At 35.5% G+C, this 25396-nt stretch overlaps 1 protein-coding gene across 5 annotated transcripts in view; it reads right to left on the minus strand.

Moving 5' to 3' along the window:
- The window catches only part of sgcd (sarcoglycan, delta (dystrophin-associated glycoprotein)), a 469726-nt gene that overhangs the window by 201708 nt on the left and 242622 nt on the right, over positions 1 to 25396 (minus strand). The window contains exon 1 of one of the 5 annotated variants that reach the window (XM_052588188.1): positions 15078 to 15385. The exons of 3 other annotated variants lie outside the window; for them this stretch is intronic. In XM_052588188.1, coding sequence (XP_052444148.1) covers positions 15078 to 15089 — 12 coding nt within the window. In that variant the 5' untranslated portion in view covers positions 15090 to 15385. Of the gene's footprint in view, positions 1 to 1360; positions 1485 to 15077; positions 15386 to 25396 lie in introns of those variants that run through there. One more of the 5 variants, XM_052588190.1, reaches the window with a different exon arrangement.

A 25396-nucleotide genomic window follows, 5' to 3' on the forward strand; every position in this document is an offset into this window, starting at 1 on the left:
CAGGGATCATGGATCAGTTTGCATATGTTAAAATACTTGAAGAGGTCATGTTGCCCTATGCTGAAGAGGACATGCCCTTGAAATGGTTGTTTCAACAAGACAATGACCCAAAACACACTAGTAAACGGGCAAAGTCTTGGTTCCAAACCAACAAAATTAATGTTATAGAGTGGCCAGCCCAATCTCCAGACCTTAATCCAATTGAGAACTTGTGGGGTGATATCAAAAATGCTGTTTCTGAAGAAAAACCAAGAAATGTGAATGAATTGTGGAATGTTGTTAAAGAATCATGGAGTGGAATAACAGCTGAGAGGTGCCACAAGTTGGTTGACTCCATGCCACACAGATGTCAAGCAGTTTTAAAAAACTGTGGTCATACAACTAAATATTAGTTTAGTGATTCACAGGATTGCTAAATCCCAGAAAAAAAAAAATGTTTGTACAAAATAGTTTTGAGTTTGTACAGTCAAAGGTAGACACTGCTATTTTTTTGAACACACCCCTTTCAACTAATTGCCCAATTGCACAGCCTTAAGAGCGTGCATATCATGAATGCTGGGTCTTGTTTGTTTTCTGACAATCTACTGAACCTACTGGTAACTTGTTTGCCACGTAGCAATAAAAAATATACTAAAAACCTTGATTATTCTGGTTAGTCACATTGTACTGCTATTATTTTGAACAATACTGTACATACATATATATATATATATATATATATATATATATATATATATATATATATATATAACATGTTGTCAAGTTCTTGAAGCATCAGTGGACAAGATGAATGATAAAGTGTTTTACTACCAAGACGCAGTTTCCGACCGTGAGTTATTCCATAAAGGACGCAAACAGTTCTGTCAATGAACAACTGAAACGTAAACAAAGGAATTATGATCCATATTACAACGTTATTGCTTCATTGGACTAAACGTGCTTCATGAGATGTCGTTCAGTGGACCCTTACCTTTCTAACTAAACCTGAATTTACAGCTGTGGATTTGTTTATTACTCATTATTACCACGGATCTGGTATGTACAGAGTTTCTAATGTTCATGTTTTTTATATGTACTGCTTACACAAATGTAGCAAGTACAGTCTTTATAAGCTTTCCATTGAAAAACAGCGATCTGTCATCGATGCTTGAGGCTTATATCTTTATAATGATACGTATGTGGTCTAGATTAAATTTGTCCCGTTTCATTTAATCTATTCATAATAAACACTGACACGTGTTACTAGTAGAAATCTAATTCCTGATATAAAGAATAAACATTTTAACTAGAGAACACTGAATTGTTGATTTCAATAATTCAAATCCTGCAAATGAATAAAAGTCAATTTGGCTTGCCATACCAGGGCATTCAAGATGTAGGTGACTTTTTTTCTTCAGTAGAACACAAATTATGATTTTTAGCTTCAGTCGTTGCAGTCTCTCAGCCGTACTATGCATGGCAACAGAATCTAAGAGAGTACAAAAAATAAATAAATAATTTGCACATACAAATCAAAATTAAATCCTGCGGCTATTCTGACAGTCTATCTACAATCTCAATTAGGAGTGTCAATGGTCCACTTGAGAGATAGGTGGTGGTAATGCACTTATAAATCTGCGATCTGCCATAATCCAAGAAGGAGAAGGAGAATGGCTCACGCGCTTGCTGCTGTGAAGTGCGTTCACAAGAGTTTTAACAGTTTGGACATTGCTTGAATTAGAGGTAAACGAACTATAAAAATACTGTTCAATTTCTTGCACAGACCGATCGTTTTGTGGTTTTAGACTGTATGGTTTTTACACATCACTGTCGCAGGATTTAATAGGGATTTGTCTTTTTAACTTATAAGTACCTAACTGAGAAAACTTTACTCATTGAAAGGTAATGTGCATAAAAAAAAAAAAAAAAAAAAAAAATAAATAAATAAAAAAGGTACATTTTGAATTCATACAGTCTTTCAATGTGCTAAGACCACAAAGCACTGATCTGCGGGGCACAGCTTGAGTTCTACACTAACAGTTGTTTTCAATGCTAAATGTAGTGAGTGGAGCCTCAGGATTTAAGTCTAAATCCTGCTTTTATAACAAATGTTATATGTACCCTTTGTTCTTTTTGTGAATCTGGCAGGTTGCAGAGCTTGAAATTTTAAAAAGGATGATACTTTACTGTTGGCTCCATAAAAAGGATTGTCAAAAAGCTGCAGAATATGAAACACCTGCTTGTAGTTTAGCCTCCCTCCCTCCCTGGTGCCTGCACTTTTTGGCAGCTTACTGGAAGAGCTGCAGGCCCATGCTATCCCCTTCAAGAACGGTGCTCTTATACACTTATCCATTCCTCTGTTTCTTTACATTGCTTATAGCTAAAAGCTAATACATGAACCATATCCATTTTATTTTAAACATTCATCCAGCACAAATTTATATGTATATATATATATATATATATATATATATATATATATATATATATATAATTATTATTTTTTTTAATTTTTTTTTTGCATTTAGCATTACACAGATTTTGTCATAAAAACTTCTGAGGCCACTTTTTTTCCCCTGGGCAACCATCGATAGAGTCTTGTGATAGTGCCTAAGAACCTAGACAGTTTAACACTGGCTGCAAGACTTTGACTAAGAAGTAAAATAAGCCTATGGAGATAAATGTGGTAATCCAATTATACAGATAATCTAAACAAATATTTTGTAGATTTACACTACTGTTTACAATATTTGGATTGTTAAGAGGTTTTAATGTTTTTGCAAGTCTCTTTTGCTAAATGCTGCCAAGGTTGGATTTATTCTGCCAAAAATACAGTTTAAAATAAAATAAAATGAAAATCATTATCATTTAAAATATATCATTATAAATATTTAAAATGTAATTTCTGTAAATGGCAAAGTAAGTGGCAAAACTTTCAGCAGCCATTATTCTAGTCTTTAAACTGCGGAAAGGGTATGAAACAATATTCAAAAGTTTGGCAAATATTTAAACATATTTTTTAATTATAGGAAACACTAAAAACCAATATATTTATGTTGCATAACCAATTAGCAAGATAACATTAATGTGTTTAACTTTATATCTTTCTCACTTAAACACTTATACCTAGATCATTAATTATATTGCTTCGATTGGTTCTTCATTAGATGGTCATTGTAGTACTACGTCAGATAAACTCAAGACATTTCAAACAAAACAACAATTTATGTGATATATTTATGACATGTTAATGTAAAATAATATGTATATCTGTAGTAAATCACTGGAGCAGTGGACAATTTTGCTTCAGTTTACAGGTGTAGAGGGTGTTGTTGTTTTTTATGCATTTTTTTTTTTCACAAAATCTGTTTCAAATAAATACTGCTAGATTATAATTATTTAAGAATCCTGAAATAATAATAATAATAATAATAATAATAATAATAATAATAATAATAATACACAGTAAAAAACGTTGGGTTGTTTTTTTTTTTAACCCTTTTTTTTTTTTCGTCATTGGGTTGTTCTTATTTATAGCCTAACTGTTGGATTAAATATGTTTCCCGCCCAGTGTTAATTTTGACAGCAAATTCGGATTTAGTCTTAGTCTTAGTCTTTTGAATAACACACCATTTAGTTTTAGTCACATTTTAGTCATCTGAAATGTTTTAGTCTTAGTCTAGTTGTAGTCGACTAAATATCATAAGAGTTTTAGTCTTAGTCTAGTCTTAAGTCTTTTAGTCTTAGTCTAGTTTTTTTTTTTAGTAGAACAAAGTCAACTTAGTTGACTTGACTAAATGTTTCCATCAGTCTGTTATGGAATGGTATTTATAAAATAAACATAAGACCTGCTCTCAATGAAAAATATACATGCTCTCTGAAAAAGATATGCATTCGTCCTGAATGATATGCAATGCATATGACATTTTCAAGATGAAGTACAGTATTATTGAAAGACAACCACCTATATTATATTTGTATTGCATGTTCATTCTATTTCTTTATTTGTGCTATTTACACAAAGTTTAAATTTTTTTAAGTTTGTTTTTGTTCATTTAAAATAGCACTGCATAGTCTTCACTGTAAAATAAAATACACAATCAAAACAAAATGTATTCAGACACCTTCAACGTTTCTTACAATATCACAGTTTATTTGCTGTAGGATAATGTAATGTCGGATGCAATGCTTAATTTGGTTCAGTCTGTGGTGTGAAAAGGTTGCATTAGCAATTAAAGAAAGAAACACTTAAGCAAAACAATGCTCAGGTCCCTAATAATTTTTTTTTTTTTTTTTTTTTTTTAGTCACTAGTAAAACAATATAATCTATTCTATCTGATTTTTGGATTGACTTTGGATAAATTCTTGTTAAAACTACAAAGTAATTCAATCAAGAGCAGTGAGTGATTTACTTTCATTTTCATACATTAAAGACACTGACAGCAGAGCTAGTAAATTAGGCGCGGTCACTTTAAGAGACAAATGCATCCATTATAAAGATACATATCCAATTTCTTTCCAACTCTTTACTTTCACTGAAGACATAACTACAGACTTTTTCGAACACACTTTCCAAGACGGGTATTTCGACATATTTAGTATGTATTTGTTGTCGGTACAAAAGCAAGAAGACTTTGAGACGCGTCTCTGCTTGCTCCCTGAACACCAGAACACCGCGTTGCTGAATTGAGCTCTTTCACTTTTCGCTCTTTTTCTTATGTTTATTTAAAATGCAATTTGTATTTGTTCGTTCAGGTGCAGGAGGACGCAAAGGTCCTGAAGGAGAGCTCGGTTCAGTGTTGCGCGAGTAACCAGCTGCTCAGTTCAACTTTCCCGCATCGCGGGGCTGAAGCCAACTTGATGTGTTGAATGCTCGGAGCACGTTATAAAACGTATTCTTAAAATACACATTTCTGTTTTAATAAATGCTCATATTAAAACATAGCATTACACATAAGTAGGTACAAAAATAATCAGTGATACATTTACGACCCCATAAAAATTTGGGTCGCAATGGCATTTCAAAAGGTCGCAGTGTAGTTCCCTGTGTAAACAACTTAACTGTTATGAAAACGTCCTCGAAACTGCAAACTCATCTTTGTTCTCTTTTCTGTGTAACTGCTGCTGCTTTGTTTAGCTGTTGCGCTTGCATTTGCCACGGCATTTTAAAATGGCTCGGCTGCTTCTGCATAGATAAACCTACCCTCAAAGATTCGCTCTGATTGGATCTCTTCTCCATTCGTCCCTCCCATATATTTTCGTCTCATTTTTATTCGTTGACTAAAGTGTCAGTTATATTTCGTCACGTTTTTCGTCATCATATCTGACTTTTTATTTTGTTTTTATTTTGTTTTCGTCCGTGAAAAAGATTAGTTGACGAATATTTTTCGTCATAGTCTTCGTCAACGAAATTAACACTGTTCCCGCCTTACTCCGGTTCAAATTTTAACAATCCAGTCAGTGACTCAGCACAGACATCATTGGCAGCCTGCATGATTATGAAGGGTAAGTAACTGTTAATATAATCGTATGATGTATATAACTGTTATAACATTAATTAATATGTTTGATACGTTAATTATTCTTTTTTTTATACGTTAACATTTTTATTCCCTTTAGTGCGTTTGTTTCCCCCAGAGAGGAATCCTATTCCTGTTTGTTCGCCAGCATTAATACATTAAAAGATTAGCTGCAAAACTTTTTAGACAAGTATTACTTAAAGCTGATAAAAATGTCTGGTGAAATGTGAAAGTTTGACTAAATCATTGGAATTAAGCTAGAAAAGCCGCACGGACCATTTATCGGATCGGACCAGTGAAAGAAGCTGCTCGAGCGACTCCCGAGCTGAGCTCACACATCAGTCATGCAACAGACAACACACTCCGGGAGAATCGTTTGAATGAACCTGCAATTTTCTGTTATAAAAGTTCAAAACCCAGACGAAAGAAAAGCGCACAGTCGTGAGGCTATCCGCTCTTTCAGCGGAAATTTATACCAGTGCCTCAAATTTACATAACGTTAACATTACTCCTACAACAAACCTTTAAGAGGGGAGCGTAAAACAGAAGCCATATTCGTCTTATCGCACCAGCACTAATTAATTATACAATAATAGCGTTTTAATGGTTTATTCATATTGAATATTGTAATGCATCTACTAGAATACCCTATAATAATTACAGCAGTTAATTTTATGAAGCAAGATTGATTGACATGTTTTTTAAATTTATTGTTTTACAATATAATTTCTGCCTGTTAACTGAAACCTTTCAAGGTAAGTGACCTATTTAAATTAATGATACATAAGTTTTAAATTTTACTTAGACCTATTACTTCCAAAAATTATGAAAAAAAGACAAATGAGGTGAAATAATTGTATTGCCGCATTCCATCCAACAAAGCTTCCTTTCATTTACACTGTACTTTTGTTCCTTCCTACAAGTCCAAATCAGTTAAAGTGTAAAGGGTTGTAAAATGTACTCACAGTCTGTTTCTATAGTGCAAATGATAGTAGATCCCCACAAAGACTAAAAATTTAAACTGTAAGCTTTTTTTTTTTTCTTCTTCTTCTTCTTTACTTGTGCTTCTTCTGTAATTTTGACATTTAAAGGCCTTCGTGCAGAAATTGTCTTTAAAACCCTTCCTGCCATCTGCATCATACACAAATGGAAAAATGGTGTGCACATCATACACGGAAATGAAGCTTCATTGACATTCAACCTGTAAGTAAAAGCAACACTTAAAATTACAGTTCCCTGTGTAATCAAGTCACCTTTATTTATTTTGTATAAGACACACGTTGTACAATACAAATAGTTCAAAGAAGATATTAAAAAAAAATAATAATAAAAAAATCAATGACAGAATTTTAATGTATGGGTGAATTTTCACTTTAACCAATTTAAATTCGATATAGATTTTAACTCATTTAAATTCACTAATTTGTAAAGTGAGTGTATCATTGAAATAGCATCACAATGCATGTTAACTCAACTCAACTTTTAAAAATTATTTTAAGGTTTGCACTAATTAGTGCTGTACTTGAATCATGAGACAAGCCATAATCCACATGTTCTGGTGCTTGGTGACAAGGAAAACTCTTCCCAAGTTGTTATTATTTTAAACGAGGAGGAGATGGAACAGGAGATGATACTACAAGCAGTCGATCTGTGTTTCAAACTTTTCTTTGTACATGACCTACTACCTAAAGCCCTCTGCTCATATTAGAGAGTTTTTGTAACACACAGTATTTAATAGTTTCTTCTGCACACTGTCTCCTCCTTAAAAATTTTGTATTTAGTAATCTGTAAAAAAAAAACTTTTTATTTTATTGATCATCAGTAGGTCCAGCAGTATATTTTTGTATTATTATTACTTGATTTTATGATTTATTTTTAGTTTTATTATATGTTATGTTCATTTTATTTGAAAGTCGTAATATTTGCCAAGTGTGGTAACCCATATTCAGAATTGGTGCTCTGCATTTAACCCATCCAAGTGCACAAACACAGCAGTGAGAAGTGAACACACAACTGGAGCAGTGGGCAGCTATAGATCCAGCGCCCGGAGAGCAACTGGGGGTTCAGTGCCTTGCTCAAGGGCACTTCAGCCATGGGTATTGAGGGTGGGAGAGAGCACTGTTCATTCAGTCCCTCCACCTACAACTCCTGCCAGCACAGAGACTCGAACCGGTGACTTGAGTTACAGGTCGAACTCTCTAACCATTAGGCCACAGCTATGAACTGTATTAGCACATTTGTGTTTTGATATGAATATGAATTGACACATTTGTACATCTTGAAAATGTCAGTTGTATTTTTACATGTTCTTGTACATTTAAATAAAATATTTTAAAATATATTTGTAAAAGTGTTACTTGCATATTAAAATAAAATCTGTAAGTTACAACAAAGTAGTTTCAAAATATGGTTGTATTAAGTCATTTTTAATAAAAATGCTGATGTTAATTAATATAAATAATTAACTCAACTGTTGGGTAACTTTTAACCCAACAGGATTTTAACCCAATGGGTTGGGTTGAAATAACCCATAGATGGGAAGGTGCTATACCAACCCATAGTTGGGTTACTTGTTGGTTGTTTTTTAACCCAATATTTTTTAGTGTGTAATAATAGTCCTAAAATATAATAAGAGTCCTACGCTTTTACAGATTCTTAATGTGTTTATTTCTACTACATTTTATCTCTTTCTATTCATCAAACTGCCAGATTAAAGAATAGCTTGACACAAACCATACAGAAGCTGAGACTTCTGGTCCTTTGGCACACCGCCTGTTTTGTTATATTACAAAATCTGCCTGGCAATGCTGCGCGATGCACTGCACTTATCAATTTACGTGACCTACATGTTCACGTAAATTTTAAACCTTAAAATCGAAACATTTATTTAAAACATTTCAAGACATTTTAAGGACTTGTGTGGACCCTGTCAATAAAATATGAAAACAATTGTTTGGCAAATCTTTTTGTTGTGTTTATTAGACACATCTAAGCATTTTTTAAAGGTGTGCCTTTGTAGTTCACTGCCTCATCAAAAAGAACAGAAATGTCAGGCCACTGTTCTGTGAAGTGCTGTTCCACACTGGCTCAGTCACACTGGCTTTATCATGTACCAAAAAGACATGGCACTCCTTTCCATAGATCATTTTATTATTCTTAATAGGCTATGTTTCAAACATTACCCTCTTTTTTCACACCTATACACAAACAATTTCTCAGTATCTCTCTTTTTACAAAGGTGTTACTTGAAGTTCAGTGAATGTATACATTTTTAAATGGTTTCTAAACAAATGTCCTTTGTAAATTTGGCCCAAAGTAATCTGTGATCAACAGTATAGGTTACTATGTTTATCTGTTTATTTATTATAGTCAAAATAATCCAGCAATAATGTTTTTTAGGCTAATTTATGCCAGATATCCAGGAATTATTAGCCGTATTTCCACTGTCTGGCCATGTACGAGCGAGGGCTATAATCAGCCCAAATTAGTGATTTGAGTGCGATCCCGGAGTAGATTGAAAGGCTATAGTTTGAAAGACGGAGGGGAGCACAGAATAAAATACCCGGCCGGGCCTTAATATCCTCAGACCGAGAGTTTCTATAATCAAACGGCGCAACCTGATATTTATCTTTATTTCTCAAAGAATAAAATGCGTGCTGATCCACATCAACTCCACTGCGATCGGCCACTTTAAACCTCTTCAATTAGGCTTAGTCCAAAAGAGCGCACATTTAGAAAAATCTTGATAAATTCTCATAAGTTCACGTCTCATTGCTTTACAGAGAATTATCATTTATATAAATTTGTTCACTAAATTATTTGAGCGTCGGTGCTCTCTCCACTGCAATCACAATAGGAATAGGCATACATCACAATGAAAAAGAAAAAAGAAAGAAAAAAAAACATTTCGGCCTATTTATTTAGCTGTGACATTTATATACAACATTTTACAAGTTACTGAGTAACTTTTATAGATATGATACATTGTTTTTGCTCAGTCTCCGAGCAACACGCTTTTTGATCCTCAAAATATCTGCATTTTTGACAGAATCAGAATCAGACGAGTAAATGATTCAAGTAGGCTAAGATTAGGATTTTTGAAATGCTCGTTTGAATAAAGGATTCAACTCTCTCATTAAAGATAGAGACTTAGTGCCACCTAATGGCGGTATTAGTTTCATAGTTAAAAAGAAGTTTCCTTTTTTTCAATCATTTCATATTTCAACATATTTTTTTTTACATTAATAAGAAATCTCTTAACATAATTTATGCAATCATAATTTGCTGTGTAAATCCACATGCCACGTCTAAGTGTCAGCCTGTGTCAATTCAAAATTTGATTTTATTGATACAGACTTTCTTTTATTTGGGCATAATAGCCATACACCGTGTCTTTGCATCCTGATTTAATTCGTTGATTAAATTTAAGAATCTGACATAAGAGGACAGATAGCTATGGAAATATATATATATATATATATATAATTTTTTTTTTTTTTTTTTTTTTTTTACAGTTTTCTTTTTCTCTTGGTTTTGATCTTCTCTCAACTGAGTGAGCACATCCTTAATTATATTGTATTATAATGACAACGTAATATTAGCCCACCGCTATACTATAAGCATGTTGCATATTACTTGTTCTAGGAACCTCAAAGCATATTTAAATTTTTGTGTCATTTGGGCTACTCCATCATGATGTTTGTAGAGTAAGTAGGGCCCAAACATAAACTCAAGCCCCTACACCCCCTAGGTCAAGACATTTTCCATTGTACTTACTGACATACACCTCTGCAGCAGACACCCAACTCTACAAATTCATTTATAGATTTAAAACCCAGTCCTGAACCTGGAGAACCATGTTCTGCAGAGTTCAGCTCCAACACACTTGCTTGGACATTGCTACTGATCCTGAAGACTTTGGTTAGCTTAGGTGTGTTTATTCGGGATAGCTAAACTTTGCAGGACACTGGCCATCCAGGAGCAGGACTGAGAGTCCTGACATTAGCTCTTTACATTCAGTGCATGTGATTTATCAACACCTAGTACATCTTAAAATATACAGCTCTAGAAAAATAAAAGTTCCAGATGGACAAACATTAAATGCATAAACCAGTGTGAATAAACTATATCTTAAAATAAATTTGGAGGTAGGTTGAAAAAGCCTGAATGGGAAGTTTTAAGTAGTTGTAGAGCTTGGAGTATGAAGTTTTATTCTTGTACACAGATATGGCATATTAATGTCAGTACACATGGAATTCATGTATTTATTTGTCATTTAAACTATTGTTAACAGAAATTCTGTCACCCCCTCTAGTGGACATTAAGTGTTAAGGCCTTCATTGCTCAGATAACAAAAGTCACTAGGATTTTTTGGGAAGGTAAATCTGACCAGTTACAGCAACGAGTCAGACGAGTCTGAAGATCTGAGCTGAATTTGGTGAAACATTAATAGTTTTAGTTGGTGTCAATTACTCTCATAATAAATAATAATAATCTTAACTAGTGGTGGGCATAGATACATTTTTTAATCTAGATTAATCTCACTGTGATCTTGAAATTAATCTAGATTAATCTAGATTAAAATGGCCCATTCAGAATATGGGTGTTACCCAAATAAAATTGACAATCAGTAAGTCTTTGAGAAGGGGTTTATCAAGCTAGGTGGTGCATTAGAAAAGGGGCTCATCTCCTGTTTCCAAAATGCATCACAAAGTGCTTGAAACTAATTCCACATTGCACAAGGTGCAAACAACCTTAGGCCTGTTTCACACATACTAGGGGACTAGGGGGAGTTGTGGCCTAATGTTTAGAGAGTTGGACTCACAATCGAAGGGGTTGTGAGTTCAAGTCTTGGGCCAGCAGGAATTGTGGGTGGGGGGAGTGCATGTACAGTTCTCTCTCCAACTTCAATACCATGACTTTGGTGCCCTTGAGCAAGGCATCGAACCCCCAACTGCTCCCTGGGCGCCGCAGCATAAATGGCTGCCCACTGCTCCGGGTGTGTGTTCACAGTGTGTGTGTGTTCACTGCTTTGTGTGTGTGCACTTCGGATGGGTTAAATGCAGAGCACGAATTCTGAGTATGGGTCACCATACTTGGCTGAATGTCACGTCACTTTCACTTTCATACTCCGTCTGCGGTGCGTATGTGTTGCATATTGTTGTGCGAAAACCACAAACAATCAAGAATGCATGATTATATGGTGTCATGGCTTTGCAATCAATAAATGTCATTATAATGGAAGTCAATGGGGCAAAAACAGCCACCAACAACAAATTAGGGAGAAAAATTTAAACTCTAATGCTGCACAAAAACTAAAAATGCATCAAAGCCAATGTTGCTACTAATCTTTGACATGCCCACCTCTGTTATAAAAAAAAAATAATAATTAAAAAAAATCCAGCCACAATTACTTTTATATTTAAAATAAGTCATTTTGTGTGTTTTTTTCCCCCCAAATCAGTGACATAATTTATGAACTTGGCAATTAAAGAGTTAAAATCTTGAAAATTTAAAAAAAAAAAAACATTTGTTAGTTTTGATCAGGACTGAAGTTGATTAACAGATTTGTGCAAAAAAAAAAAAAAAAAGAAAAAAAATTATGAATCTGATTTTTACAGCAGTTTAATTGATTGGATGTATTCATCATAACAAAAGGGTAGTGAATTTGAACAATGCACAAGGGCTTTCTCAAGCCCAAGAAGACTAAGAAGAGAAAGTTAATTCAAATTTGTATGTAATAAAACTAATATTACTAATTTATTTCATAAAATTAACTATATTTCCACAATTAATTATTAATGTCACACACACATACCTAGTGCCTTCAGACTTAAAAGACGAGAGTAATAAATGTTACAGACATATTATCATGGAACTGTTCAGTCTATTATTGATTTTTTTCCCACTTCACTTTTATCCAAGGAGACAGAACTATTTGCACTGTATTATCAATGGGACAATATTCACACAATACTGTAACCTAGAAATAATTTAAAGAGGTCACTTGCAAGTCACAGGAGGATGAATTATGTGTCCAGCAACATCTGATTCAAATATTATTCTAATTAACAGTAAGGGTAGTTTCAGACATTACAGTTCCGCACTCATAGTGACTCTTATTCTGCCTGAAAGAATGAAAAGGCCGTACTGAAGGTGGAGCGATTCGACCAATCAGATGAAAGCAGCATTTCAGCTCCGCCCACAAGTGCGAATGAAATATTGAAGCCATACTGATTTGTAAACCCCAAACGACAAAATGAGAAATCGAGCCAAAAACTCATTTTCCGTTTGTTAAACTAAATGGAATAATGAATAAACTAGACATTTTTCCATTCCTCGTTATTGAATTCATGTTCTCTCACTTGAATCCTCTGTCGTCTTTATTTATTTTAATTGAAAACGGAAATTGGAATGGACGGAAGATACCCTGATTTACCTGGACCCTATCTCTCTCTACAAACAATGAAGCAATTTTGCCCCCATGTTGTTGAGAAATATAATGTAGCGATTGAGTATCGATTAATAAAAGTTGTGTGGCAGCACTGACAAGTTTATGAGCTTCTGAATATTACTTTTTGCACTGCGCGATCTCTGATCTCTGTGTGTGAGTGGTGTGTGTGTGTGTGTGTGTGTGTGTGTGTGTGTGTGTGTGTGTGTGTGTGCGTGCACATCAATTAAAGCAGCGCATTAACAGTGATTAAACTGAACTGTTTTAATGCATTGGCCTTGTCACACACAAACAGGGGGGGCACAGTGGTTAACCAGAAAAATTAAAAATGGAACGTCATGCCGAAAAGGTTGCCGACCCCTGCTCTAAATAATAATACTTTGATACACCAATCGGTCTGTGCAGCGGCACTTCAAAGCCAATGCATATAGCCAGTGGTTCAACGCGCCAAATAGTTCACCAAATAGTTCAAAATGTGGATTAAGAAATTAAATGCTGCTCTGGGTTGCTCGTAGATGAACAGTTCTGATTTGTCTTTATATTTTGGTTGGCAAAATTGAGCAAAACAGACCTTTACTGGTTTATTTATTGGCTGATTTATTTTGATCCTTAGCTGGTCATGTGCTGGTCTTAGGCTTGCCAGACCAGTTTAGGACTAGTTTAGGACCAGCACATGACCAGCTAAAGACCAGCATAAACCAGCAAAGGACCAGCATAAATCAGCTCAAACCAGCATCCCAGCATCAAAAAATAACTGAACAGCATATTCTGATTTTTTTTTTAACAGTGTTCTGGTTAAACAATTTTTTTTGTTTATTTTTAGCTAATGTTTTCATATGGTGGTCTGTTCTTGAAAGCTTTCCTAAAAATATATCCTATTCCTTAAATAAGAAATATCCCAATATATCGCCTTGCTTACAGTATCTCAATGTATCACAATATATTGTTTCTCATCCACTGTATCGTGATATGTATCGTATCGCAAGATTCTTGCTGATACACAGCCCTAATGTTTAGTTAGTTAATTACATTAGCTGTAACAAGCACATTATCTCATATTTCTAGATTTCTGTATATGTATTAAGTAAAGTATAGTAAAAAAAAAAATATATATATATATATACATATATACATTTATATATATATATATATTTATATATATATATATATTAACATTATATAATGTTTGTTAAATATATATTAATGAAAGTTATTATAAAGTGTTACCATAAAGTCTATAGCAATCTGCAATTGGGCTTCCACATTTTGCTTGTTTTTATACCGCAGAGCTCATGGGAATTTGAAAAAGCTTTCAGAGGCTGATCTCAGCCCATTTCAAACTCTCAGTGGCCTGTGATCATGACTGAGGTGGGGAAAGCTGTTTTTGAGTCGGACACTACAGGGCAGACAGTAACCAAACGTCCCATAACCTTCCCAGCTGCTTCCTTCACTCTCTAGCCAAAGTCCCACCCCCTCCTTTCTTCTTTATCTGCCCTTTTCACTCCAACCTGGCACCATTAGAGATAATTGTAACAAACACCTTTCTTACTGTATCCTTTCAAAAGAGGAGTGTGAGCATGAAAAAGCACCATGAACTTTGTCTGTAACGCTGCAATCTTTCCACAGTAAACCCCGTTGTTACTTATTTATAGTAGCATGTTTCCCAGAGGGCAAAAGTAATTGAAACCAAATGTGTGGAGGCAGTGGGATTGGGAAATAGAGCAGCGGTAGCAGCTGCACAGGAGAAAAGAGAAGGAGATATAACGGGAGGTACAGGGAAAACCCTTTGTCTACTGTTGGGACACAAACTTTTTACCTTCCAGTTAATATAAGACTTTTTTTCGAGAGCACAACACACTGACAGAATGAACCAATACAATGGAACTGAAAGGAAAGGAGAGTAAATAACTCTTTCTCTACCTCTCCTTTCCTTTCAGTTCCACAGTAGTGGTAAAATAACCCTGCAACCCTAACTAGTCTAGCGCAGACAGAAAAATTCCTTTAAAAAACAAAAAAACAAAATGAAGTAGCAGTCCACATTAGGCAAAGCCATGTCTTTCTGCTGCCAGGAAGTCACATGCGTTTCCTCACACAAAGCATAAGTCAGAAACAATGAAATAAAAACTTACCATCCTGACCATGGCTCTCAACCTGAAGTTCAATCTAATGCACTCAGGGTGTGACAGGCAGATAAAAGTAGACCGTGACGCCCTATAAAAATGGCATGAGGCCTATTTTCTCTCTCTCGCTCTCTTTCTTTCTTTTTCCAACTGACTCTAGGCAGTTACAATCCCCCCTTCCGACACTGTCAGCTTTTCCGCAAGCAGGAATTTCCTGGACTCTCAGACCGGGATCTGCAGCAGACCAAAAACCATGGCGAACAGTGTCTGACTCTTGCAACGCTCTCCTACTGTCTGCCTTAGTAACTGCCCCCTGGTTTCTGGCCAGATATAGTGCTAGGAGACACATGGGGGAAGTTAAGGGATAGGTTAGGGTTGATATGTGAGGGGGATTTTTTTAGCACAACCCCTCACCCTGCATGTGTGTGTTCCAGCATGCAGTCATGGGAATTGGAAATGCACATTAACTTTTCTACTTGATGTTTATGCCTGGCTGACTATGAGGGATAAAACTGCCACAAAGCCTTTTCTATACAGCATTTTCTGCAAGCATGAAGTCATTAGACTGATGAATAATAATAATCATTGTTTAGGTCACTTCCTTTAACTGGTTAGTTCAGCATTAGCAGGACATACCATGGAGAGTGTAAAAACAATGGGTCTCACTCACTAAATATGCGTAGGCACAGATTTTTGCGTGAAATGTGCATACGGACGTTTCCACGAATCATGATTCATCAAAAACTTTCGTACTAAAATTTATTCTAAATGTACGAAAAGATTCAAGAACAACTTATACCACACGTACGCAATAATCATGTACAAACTGGGGCCTTATAAGCATGTGTTAAGAACCTTATATAATTAGATTTTATTGATAAATTATAATTACAGTTCCAATTATATATATATATATATATATATATATATAATATTAGAGGTCCAAACAATAATCAGCTGATCTATCCTTATATAAACGGTGATTAATGTGTCTCATCTTGTTTTTAGAGGCATGGCACACTTGGTACTGCTTGAAGACATCGCGGCGCGTGCTAAGGAGAGAGCGCGTCTTTAGAGAGCGCACAGATATGTTCGCGGAGAGTGACGAATGGCTGTTCAGTCGCTTTAGGTTGCCCAGAGAAGTCCTCATTGATTTATGCAACTCACTGGAACCACACTAAGCCACATCACCAACCACTCTCACCACCTTATCTCCAAGCCTGTGTTATAACCCATGCTTCCTTTTTACCTGTGCCCGTTATGCCAGTGGATACACTTTTAAATAACAAATAATTCTTCCTGGCTTCCACCTCCGACAGCAAAACCTCACGTTCATTATCGTTAGAGTTATTTTTCTTTGTCTTTTGTTTCGGTGCCATAATTGTCTTTCTCTGTACAAGTGCCTCGTTGTGGAAAGCCCTTATATGGAGCTGGTTTGGGTGTGAATTATGCTAATTACTGACCTCGTGCACAAGGGCGCTCATTTAGAAGGCTCCAAATTCACTAACAGAAGAACGAGTTTAAGAACAAGCTCATGTGCATACGCACGTGTTGTGAATTAGGCGGAAAGTTCTTGTGAGAAGTTCAAATGTGCGTATAAATAAGAAAATTGTACACAAAAATTAGTGAATGAGACCCAATGTTCGTAAGACCACATGTACAATCAATACATGGAATCCCAGGACGATTAATCAGCACATACAATGCTAATGCTGGTGGTGTGCTGGACTATGGTGTGAAGGTAAAAAACATTAACATAAATATATTCATATACTGTGTTTTACCTTGCTGCAGTCACAAATAATTGTGTTTGGGGTGTTTAGACTTTAATTTATTTAGGCAATTGTTTGCTTCATACTCTTTGACAAGGGTTCGAAAACAACCAATTAGTGTCAGAATACCAAATCAGGCTTTAGAGGCACCTTTTCCATTTAACTTTGCTGAATAATGTTGTTGTCGGGTTTTATAAATTCACCATCAAATCTTCTACATGGTGTTGTTTTGCAAAAGGGGTATATATACTATTGTAAACATACTATAAACCCAACCGTTTTTACAAAATTAATTAAATTAGATGAAATAGAATTGAGTGCAGATGTTTACATGTTTGGCTGTAAAAAGCTGTAAAAAGCACTGTACTTTATACAGTAGCTGCTATTTTCCATAAGAGATTTTAGGAGGAGTTTTGATATTCAACTATTATTAAGTAGCCTAAATACAACTCCAACGTGGTATATTTTATCCACTACACAATACGTAAACCTGCTGAATGACTGCCAAAAATAGTACTGGCACTCTACTCCCCCCAAAAAACTGCTTTCAATACCAGGAAGCCAGTTGGTTCTTTGAGGGGCAGAGCCAAATTTTTCAAGTAACTAGTATAGTAGCACATAACTTTTTTAATTTACAAGAAAGTATCTGAGTTACTTTTTCAAAAAAGCAATGTCAATTACTTTGTTTTACCATTTATTGACTGAAATCGACATTTTGCTGAGGAGCTTTTCTTGTCCTGCAACCTAATGTAGGGACGCAAATTTACTTTTCCCTCAGCCTGAGGTTTATTCATTACACTTTTTAGTGTGAAAGGGCTTTTACATTTGCTCTGAATAGAACTTCTTATATTAAAAACAATCAAGCCCTGCTCATATTTAAAAAGTAATGTGAATGTAAAGCAAAAGTAATATAATGCATTACTGTTCATAAAAAAAAACGTAATAAGTTACTTTTTAGGGAGTGATACAATATTGCAATGCATTACTTTTAAAAGTAACTTTCCCCAAGACTGATAATTATACATCATTTTATGTGTGTAACATGACTTTGAGCCTATCAATCAACATTAGCGTGCCACCCACAGGATAACGCAAGGACATCTCTGCTATAATTTTGTCCCCATGTGTTCAGAGATTAGAATATAAAGCTTACAAAATGTTTCAATTATTAGCGATACGAGCCAGAATCTGCCCCGCCAAAATTTATGGTAAGGAACTGTTACTAGATTCTACAATTTCAAAATCACTTTAGCCTGTGCTAAACCAGGGTATCTACAACCCATGGCACACGTCCCAACTGTGGCACGCAGAGGGATAATCGCTGGCACGAAAACTGCATACTGACATACATTTTGAGGTAATAACTTCTCATAGTCACACATCCTGTTGGGAAGTATAAATACAATTAAAGTGTGAAAATTAAGTTGAGTTAACATTACACATACTGCAGCATGCGTGACGATCACTAAATGAGGACAGAAACACATTAACAACATCTCCAGAACTGAAAAAAATCATAAGGCTTCTTTAAGAAAAAAATTAAATAAATTAAGTTTGTTTTATGCATTCAAATAATTACACATGCTAAAACACAGAATTTGGTAACAATTAAAAAAATATGGTGAGAAAAAATAAAACATTTAAAAAGGCAATGAACCAAAACCAAAAAAAAAAAAAAAATTATGTTTATGTGCAAATAATTAGAATTAATTAGACTTTATTCATTTATTTTATTTAATAAAATTATAAAATAAAAATAAAATAAAAATTTAATTTAACTATTAAAAAGGAGTGGAGATAAAAAAAAAATAACAGAATACAGAAAAAAAAATAATGGAATTTGGAAAAAATAAAAACAGATTTCATAGGGCCCTATTAGAGTGTGGTCATTTCAACATTTACTATTAATATTATTATTAATTTTATTATTATTACTACTCCTAGTATGGTTCACTAAAGTTTTTTTTTCAATAAAGCACTATTTTAGTTTTTGTTCAGTATCCATTTTAAAAACTATCAGTTAATTAATCGGTATCGGCCAGTGTGGTCCAACTTAGCTATTGGTATCGTCACAATCTACTCAGTCCACCTCTAGTTTTAATCCTTAGGTTGAGTACATGATAAATAATTAAAAGTTCTCTCTTCTTTTCAGTCTCCTAATTTTGCCATATCTCTCATGACTTTAATACTCAAGGTTTACCAAAACTATACTTTCTAAATTGCTATCTTCAAAATTAATACATCACTTCAATATCTTTATAGAAAAATCCTAATACTGAACATGAATCATGTTTTTCCCTTTAAGAAATTAACACTTTTATTAGGCTATAGCAAAAGTACAGTAAGCATGTTTTTTTTTTTTTTTTTTTTTACAATTATTTAATTTTTTTTATTTATTTTTACAAAAAATTCCATGGTTACACTATGGTTAGTGAAGCAAACACCATGCTTAATTTGTGGTTAACATGGTTTAACAATAGTAACCAATGTCTTTATATTTATAGTAAAAATCTTCATTAATTTCGTAAGGGTTGTGTTGTTGTCTATCTTAGCTCCCCCTAAACCTATTATGACATTTACATTTTTTCATTTAGCTGATGCTTTTATCCAAAGCGACTTACAATTGCTATATATGTCAGAGGTCACACGCCTCTGGAGCAACTGGGGTAAAGTGTCTTGCTCAGGGACACATTGGTGTCTCACAGTGGATTCAAACCTGGGTCTCTCACATCAATGGAATGCAACTTATCCACTGCGCCAACATCACCCTTATGAAATATAATTATTTGTCTGCTAAATTACTACTGTAACATTAGATAATAATGATTAGAGCTGTAATTAGGCCTTAAAAGTCGTGGCCTAATGGTTAGAGGGTTGGACCTAATGGTTAGAGGGTTGTGGGTTCTAGTCTCGGGCCGGACGGAATTGTGGGTGGGGGGAGTGCATGTACAGTTCTCTCTCCACCTTCAATACCACGAGTAGGTGCCCTTGAGCAAGGCATCGAACCCCCAACTGCTCCCCGGGCGCCGCAGCATAAATGGCTGCCCACTGCTCCGGGTGTGTGCTCACAGTGTGTGTGTGTGTGTGTGTGTTCACTGCTCTGTGTGTGTGCATTTCGGATGGGTTAAATGCAGAGCACAAATTCTGAGTATGGGTGACCATACTTGGCTGAATGTCACTTCACTTTCACTTTCACTTTCACTTAAAAGTTAATTAGTTAATTAGGCCCGACAGGACCCGAGCCCGACAGATTTCGACCTGAGCCTGACAAGTACATTTTGATTGACACCTTTTTAAAACCCCCTATGTAATAGGCAACTTGGAAATTGGACCAAAGAAATAAAATAAGTCCTCTTTAACATCGTAACATCTCAGCACTTTAAATAAGCCTAGCCATAGGCTCATTTATCCTATAAATAGGCCAACGCACCAATAAAAATGAGTCTTTTAACAAATTAAATTAAGATAAATTCTAAATTAAGATGGGTATTTGGCAATAATGAAATTACCATAAAAGCTCCGCCAGATTTGCCTTGCCTAGCAGCTGAAATTTAATAAAACAATAATGCCAACATTAGCCTATATACTCTGTCTACATTATGCATTTAAGACTCAATTAATATTTAGTTATAATTTGAAAAACCTTTACTCCCCAAGATTAGCCTATGCCTACATCTTTCTGTGGAGGAAAATATTAACTCCACTGTAGATGGCTTCCGCACGTTCTTGCACTCACTGGCTCATTATTCTCGTTATAAACATGGTCAAAACTTTTCCACACCTCAGGCTTTGCTCTATTTGCTGGTTCAACCAAAACGTAATCGCCAGAGGCAAGCCTCTGTTTCACCTATTCAGCATACATTTTCACATCTTACTTGGATCTTAGTTCTGCTTTTGACACTATTGACCACAACATTTTCTTGAATAGACTAAAAAACTTAGCTGACATTAATGGAAATGCAAAAGCATGGTTCAAATCATACTTATCTAACCACCATCAATTTGTTGCAGTGAATGAAGAGGTATCATATCGATCACAAGTGCGAAAGGGAGTACCTCAAGGCTCAGTACTAGGGCCATTACTTTTCACACTTTACATGTTACACTTGGAAGATATCATCAGGAAGCACGTTGTAAGCTTTCACTGTTATGCTGATGATACTAAGCTCTGTATTTATTCACGGCCCAGAAAAACATATAAATTTAAAAAAATTAACAGAATGCATAATTCTTTTAAAAACCTGGAAGAGGAGTAATTTCTTATAGTTAAATTCTGAAAAAAAGGGGGTAAATTATAGGACCTAAAAACTCTGCATGTAATAACCTAGAAAACTGTCCAAGACTTGATGGCTGCTCTGTCAATTCTTCGTCATCAGTTAGGAACCTATGTGTGCTATTTGATAGCAATCTTTCCCTTGAAAGCCACATTCCTAACATTTGTAAAACTGCATTTATCCATCTCAAAAATATATCTAAATGATGACCTATGCTCTCAATGTCAAATGCAGAGATGTAAATTAATGCATTCATGACCTTAAGTTTATATTATTTTAAAGCTTCTTTTGGTGGTTATTCTGCATGCTTAATAAACAAACTCCAGCTAGTCCAAAATGCAGCAGCTAGAGTTCTTACTAGAACCAGGAATTATGACCATACTGCCGGTTCTGTCAACACTTTACTGGCTCCCTATCAAAAATTATATAGATTTTAAAATCTTGCTTATTACTTATAAAGCCCTAAATGGTTTAGCACCTCAGTATTTGAGTGAGCACTTGTTGCACTATAGTCCTCCATGTCCCTGAATGTTAGCAGAGACCAGGACAACTAGAAGAGCCCCAGAGACAGAGTCATAGTCAAGTCCTTTTCTCCTAGACAGCCACTGGAAACAGATGATTCTTCTGCACAATCTGACTTTGCTGCAGCCTGGAACTGAACTGCTGTTTTTTCTGACCAGATAAGAACTTGCCCCCTGACTGAGCCTGGTTTCTCCCAAGGTTTTTTTCTCCATTCTGTCACTGATGGAGTTTTGATTCCTTGCCCCTGTCACCTCTGGCTAACTTATTTTGAGGACACTTAATTTCCAGCAACATCGTCAACTTGATTGCACAGATACTACAAACCTGATTCCAAAAAAGTTGTGACACGGTACAAATTGTGAGTAAAAAAGGAATGGATTAATTTACAAATCTCATAAACATATTTTATTCACAATAGAATAGATAACATATCACATGTTTAAAGTGAGACATTTTGAAATGTCATGCCAAATATTGGATCATGTTGGATTTCATGAGAGCTACACATTCCCAAAAAATTGGGACAAGTAGCAACCTCCTGGAAAAGCGATTGGGCTAGTTTTGGACTGGTGTTGAGAAGCAACTGGGCAGGATTTGTTTTGAAAACCTGGCAACCCTGATCTGAATGCACGTGCTGGAGACATACTTTTAATCACAGAAGCTCCTTAACTGACGAGATGGGCATGAAAATCGCATTCGATTTTGTGCACAGCCCTACTGAAAGGTATATCCAAGTTCTAGAACAACATATGCTCCCATCCAGATGTCGTCTCTTTCAGGGAAGACCTTGCATTTTCCATTTTCCTATTCCTAAACTTGAGCAACTTGTCTCCTAGCTCCCCAGACGTTTGCAGACTGTTATAAAAAGAAGAGGAGATGCTACACAGTGGTACACATGGCCTTGTCCCAACTTTTTTGAGATGTGTTAATGCCATGAAATTTAAAATCAACTTATTTTCCCCTTAAAATAATACATTTTCTCAGTTTAAACATTTTATATATCATCTATGTTGTATTCTGAATTAAATATAGAAAATTGTTAAAAGCACTATATAAATAAAGGTGATTCGACTTGACTTGACTTTACTGGGGATGCTCGCAGGACCGTTTTGAAAACCACTGATCTAGGCAATATCTGTCTAGACAGGCCAGTGCACACTACCCCTTCTAACCTAAAAAGTTGCCCCATGTATCATCATCTTTATTGTATTTTTGCTGAGCAGTCATTTGGGTGGCTCATCAATGTACTAGATTTCTCTAAAAATAAAATAAAAATATTAATTATTAATTCTTAAAAAAAAAAAGTAGGCTTGATGTATTCATTATTATTATTATTATTATTATGGGGAGAAAAATGTATTGAATATGGAAGTGTAGTAGTTCTTCAATTGCGATATTAGCATGTCTACCTTCAAACAGTCTTAACCCTTGTATGAATCATAATTTATCTAAAAGTCCTGTCTGGATGAATTTTATACCTTAAGACAACAGATGCTGTTAGGACCACCTGCTGAAAATCTTGCAATCTATAATATGTTCCTGATGAATTCTGTTCTTTTGTTATTCTGATGAGATGGATCATTTGGTCCACATCTTTATAGACACAGTTACATAATATATTTCACAGAATGATCAACTGAATGTCAACCAAATAGGCTTCAGAAGTGGCCATTGAACCGAGACTGCTTTACTGTGGGTCAGTATAGCCCTGCAGATAGCAAAAGCTGATTCCAAATCATCAGTCCTCATTCTGCTGGATCTATCTGCCACTTCTGCCACTGTGAATCATCAGATTTTCCTGTCTATAATCAGTAGAATTGTACTCCACTGATTTGAATATCATCTCACAGGTAGGTCTTTCAGGGTTTCATGGGGAGGAGAAGTATCCAAAGAACATCAACTGGTCACTGGGGTTCCTCAGGGATCAGTTCTTGGACCCCTCTTCTTCCTAATATACACAAAACTGGGATCCATTATACAAGCACATGGTTTCTACCATTGCTATGTCAATGACACATTCATCACATTCATCAGACAATCCAAAAGTAACTGCATTGATATCAGGCTTCCTAGCAAACATCTCGGCATGGATAAAGGAACGTCACCTGCAGCTCAACCTGGCAAGACTGAGCTACCCTGACAATCCAACTCTACACCATGATTTCAGCATCCAGCAAGGTTCATCAACAATTATTCTTTGGTGACCAGCTGACCTTCAAGGACCATATTGCAATTTGATCATGCAGGTTTGCATTGCACAACATCAGGATGATCAGGCCATTCCAAACAGTGCATTCTGCACAACTTTTTGTCCAGGCCCTAGCTATTTCTAGGCTGGACTACTGCAATGCTTTTCTGACTGAACTTCCATCATGCGCAATCAAACCTTGACAAATGATTCAGAATGTAGCAGCATGACTGGTATTCAACAAGCCACAGGCTCAGCACCCTCCTACTTCCACTCTCTTTTTTAAATCTACATCCACTCCAGAAACCTGAGATCTGTAAGTAAACGATGCCTTGTGGTACCATCACAGAGAGGTATTTTCATTCACCTTTCCTGGCTGGTCAAATGATCTTCCCATACCCGCATTAATTAGCAGAACACCCAACATTTTATCTGATAGCAAAACTAATTTAATCCCATTTGACATAAAAGCTGGGACATGAACCACACCTGCATTAAATCTCCTACATGTGGTAGACAAAAGACATTTATTAAAACTTGTTTTCAAATTGTAAATAGATTGAAAACATAAAGCAAGCAAAGAGCACTCCCTTTAATATAATCACTACAGCTGTCAATCAGTGGCTGCATAACTGGCTACACTGCTCAGCATGTACTGGACCATGTCGAAATAGTCTTGGTTATTGGACCCAAAACTTCGCTGTGCTTGTCACCATATGGCCTGCTGTTCACTTGGGTGTACCCACCTGCATGCAGGACTTTGGCTTCCCCCTTGTTGACAACATAATATCAATTAACAATCGATCAAACAACATTTATTTATATAGCACCTTTAAAACAACACCAGCTGACCAAAGTGCTTTACATGTCTACAAATTACTCAAACAAACCCAATACACACAATGTCCATCACTGATTAAAGGTCCCCTTCTTCGTGATCCCATGTTTTTAAACTTCAGTTAGTGTGTAATGTTGTTGTCAGAGCATAAATAATATTATGTATGATAAAATTCTGTAAAATTCTAAAGCTCAAAGTTCAATGCCAAGCGAGATATTTTATTTCACAAAATTTGTCTACAAAAAATGACCCGTTTGGACTACATCCCTCTAGTTCCTGCAGTAATGACGTCACTAAAACAGTTTTTTGACTAACCTCCGCCCACATGAATTCACAAAGATGGGGCGTGGTCTTGTTGCTCTCCAACGGAGAAGAAGGAAGAGCTGCGTTTGTGTTCGATATGTCGTTGAAACGCTGTCATTTTCATCTCGGAGTCTAATCACCTTTGTTTGGCCTTCCAAGGGATGCTGTACTCGGTTCCCGAAAATTATAATCCACATGTAAAACTATGTGCAGCACATTTTGCTGAGAACAGCTTGCTTTGAGGACAACTTCGTCAATCTCAATCAGTTTAATGCCGGATTCGCAAAAAGATTATTCTTGAAAGATGGAGCAGTTCTCTCTTTGTCTGGAGAAGGCGTTGTTTATGGACCACAACTGGTAAGTGTATTTTATTATTTAAGTTGGTGCGTTTAACAGTTTCTGTAACTTACTACACAAAGGGCAACGCTATT

The sequence above is a fragment of the Carassius gibelio genome, chromosome B21 (assembly GCF_023724105.1).
Source record: "Carassius gibelio isolate Cgi1373 ecotype wild population from Czech Republic chromosome B21, carGib1.2-hapl.c, whole genome shotgun sequence".
Lineage (NCBI taxonomy): Eukaryota > Metazoa > Chordata > Actinopteri > Cypriniformes > Cyprinidae > Carassius > Carassius gibelio.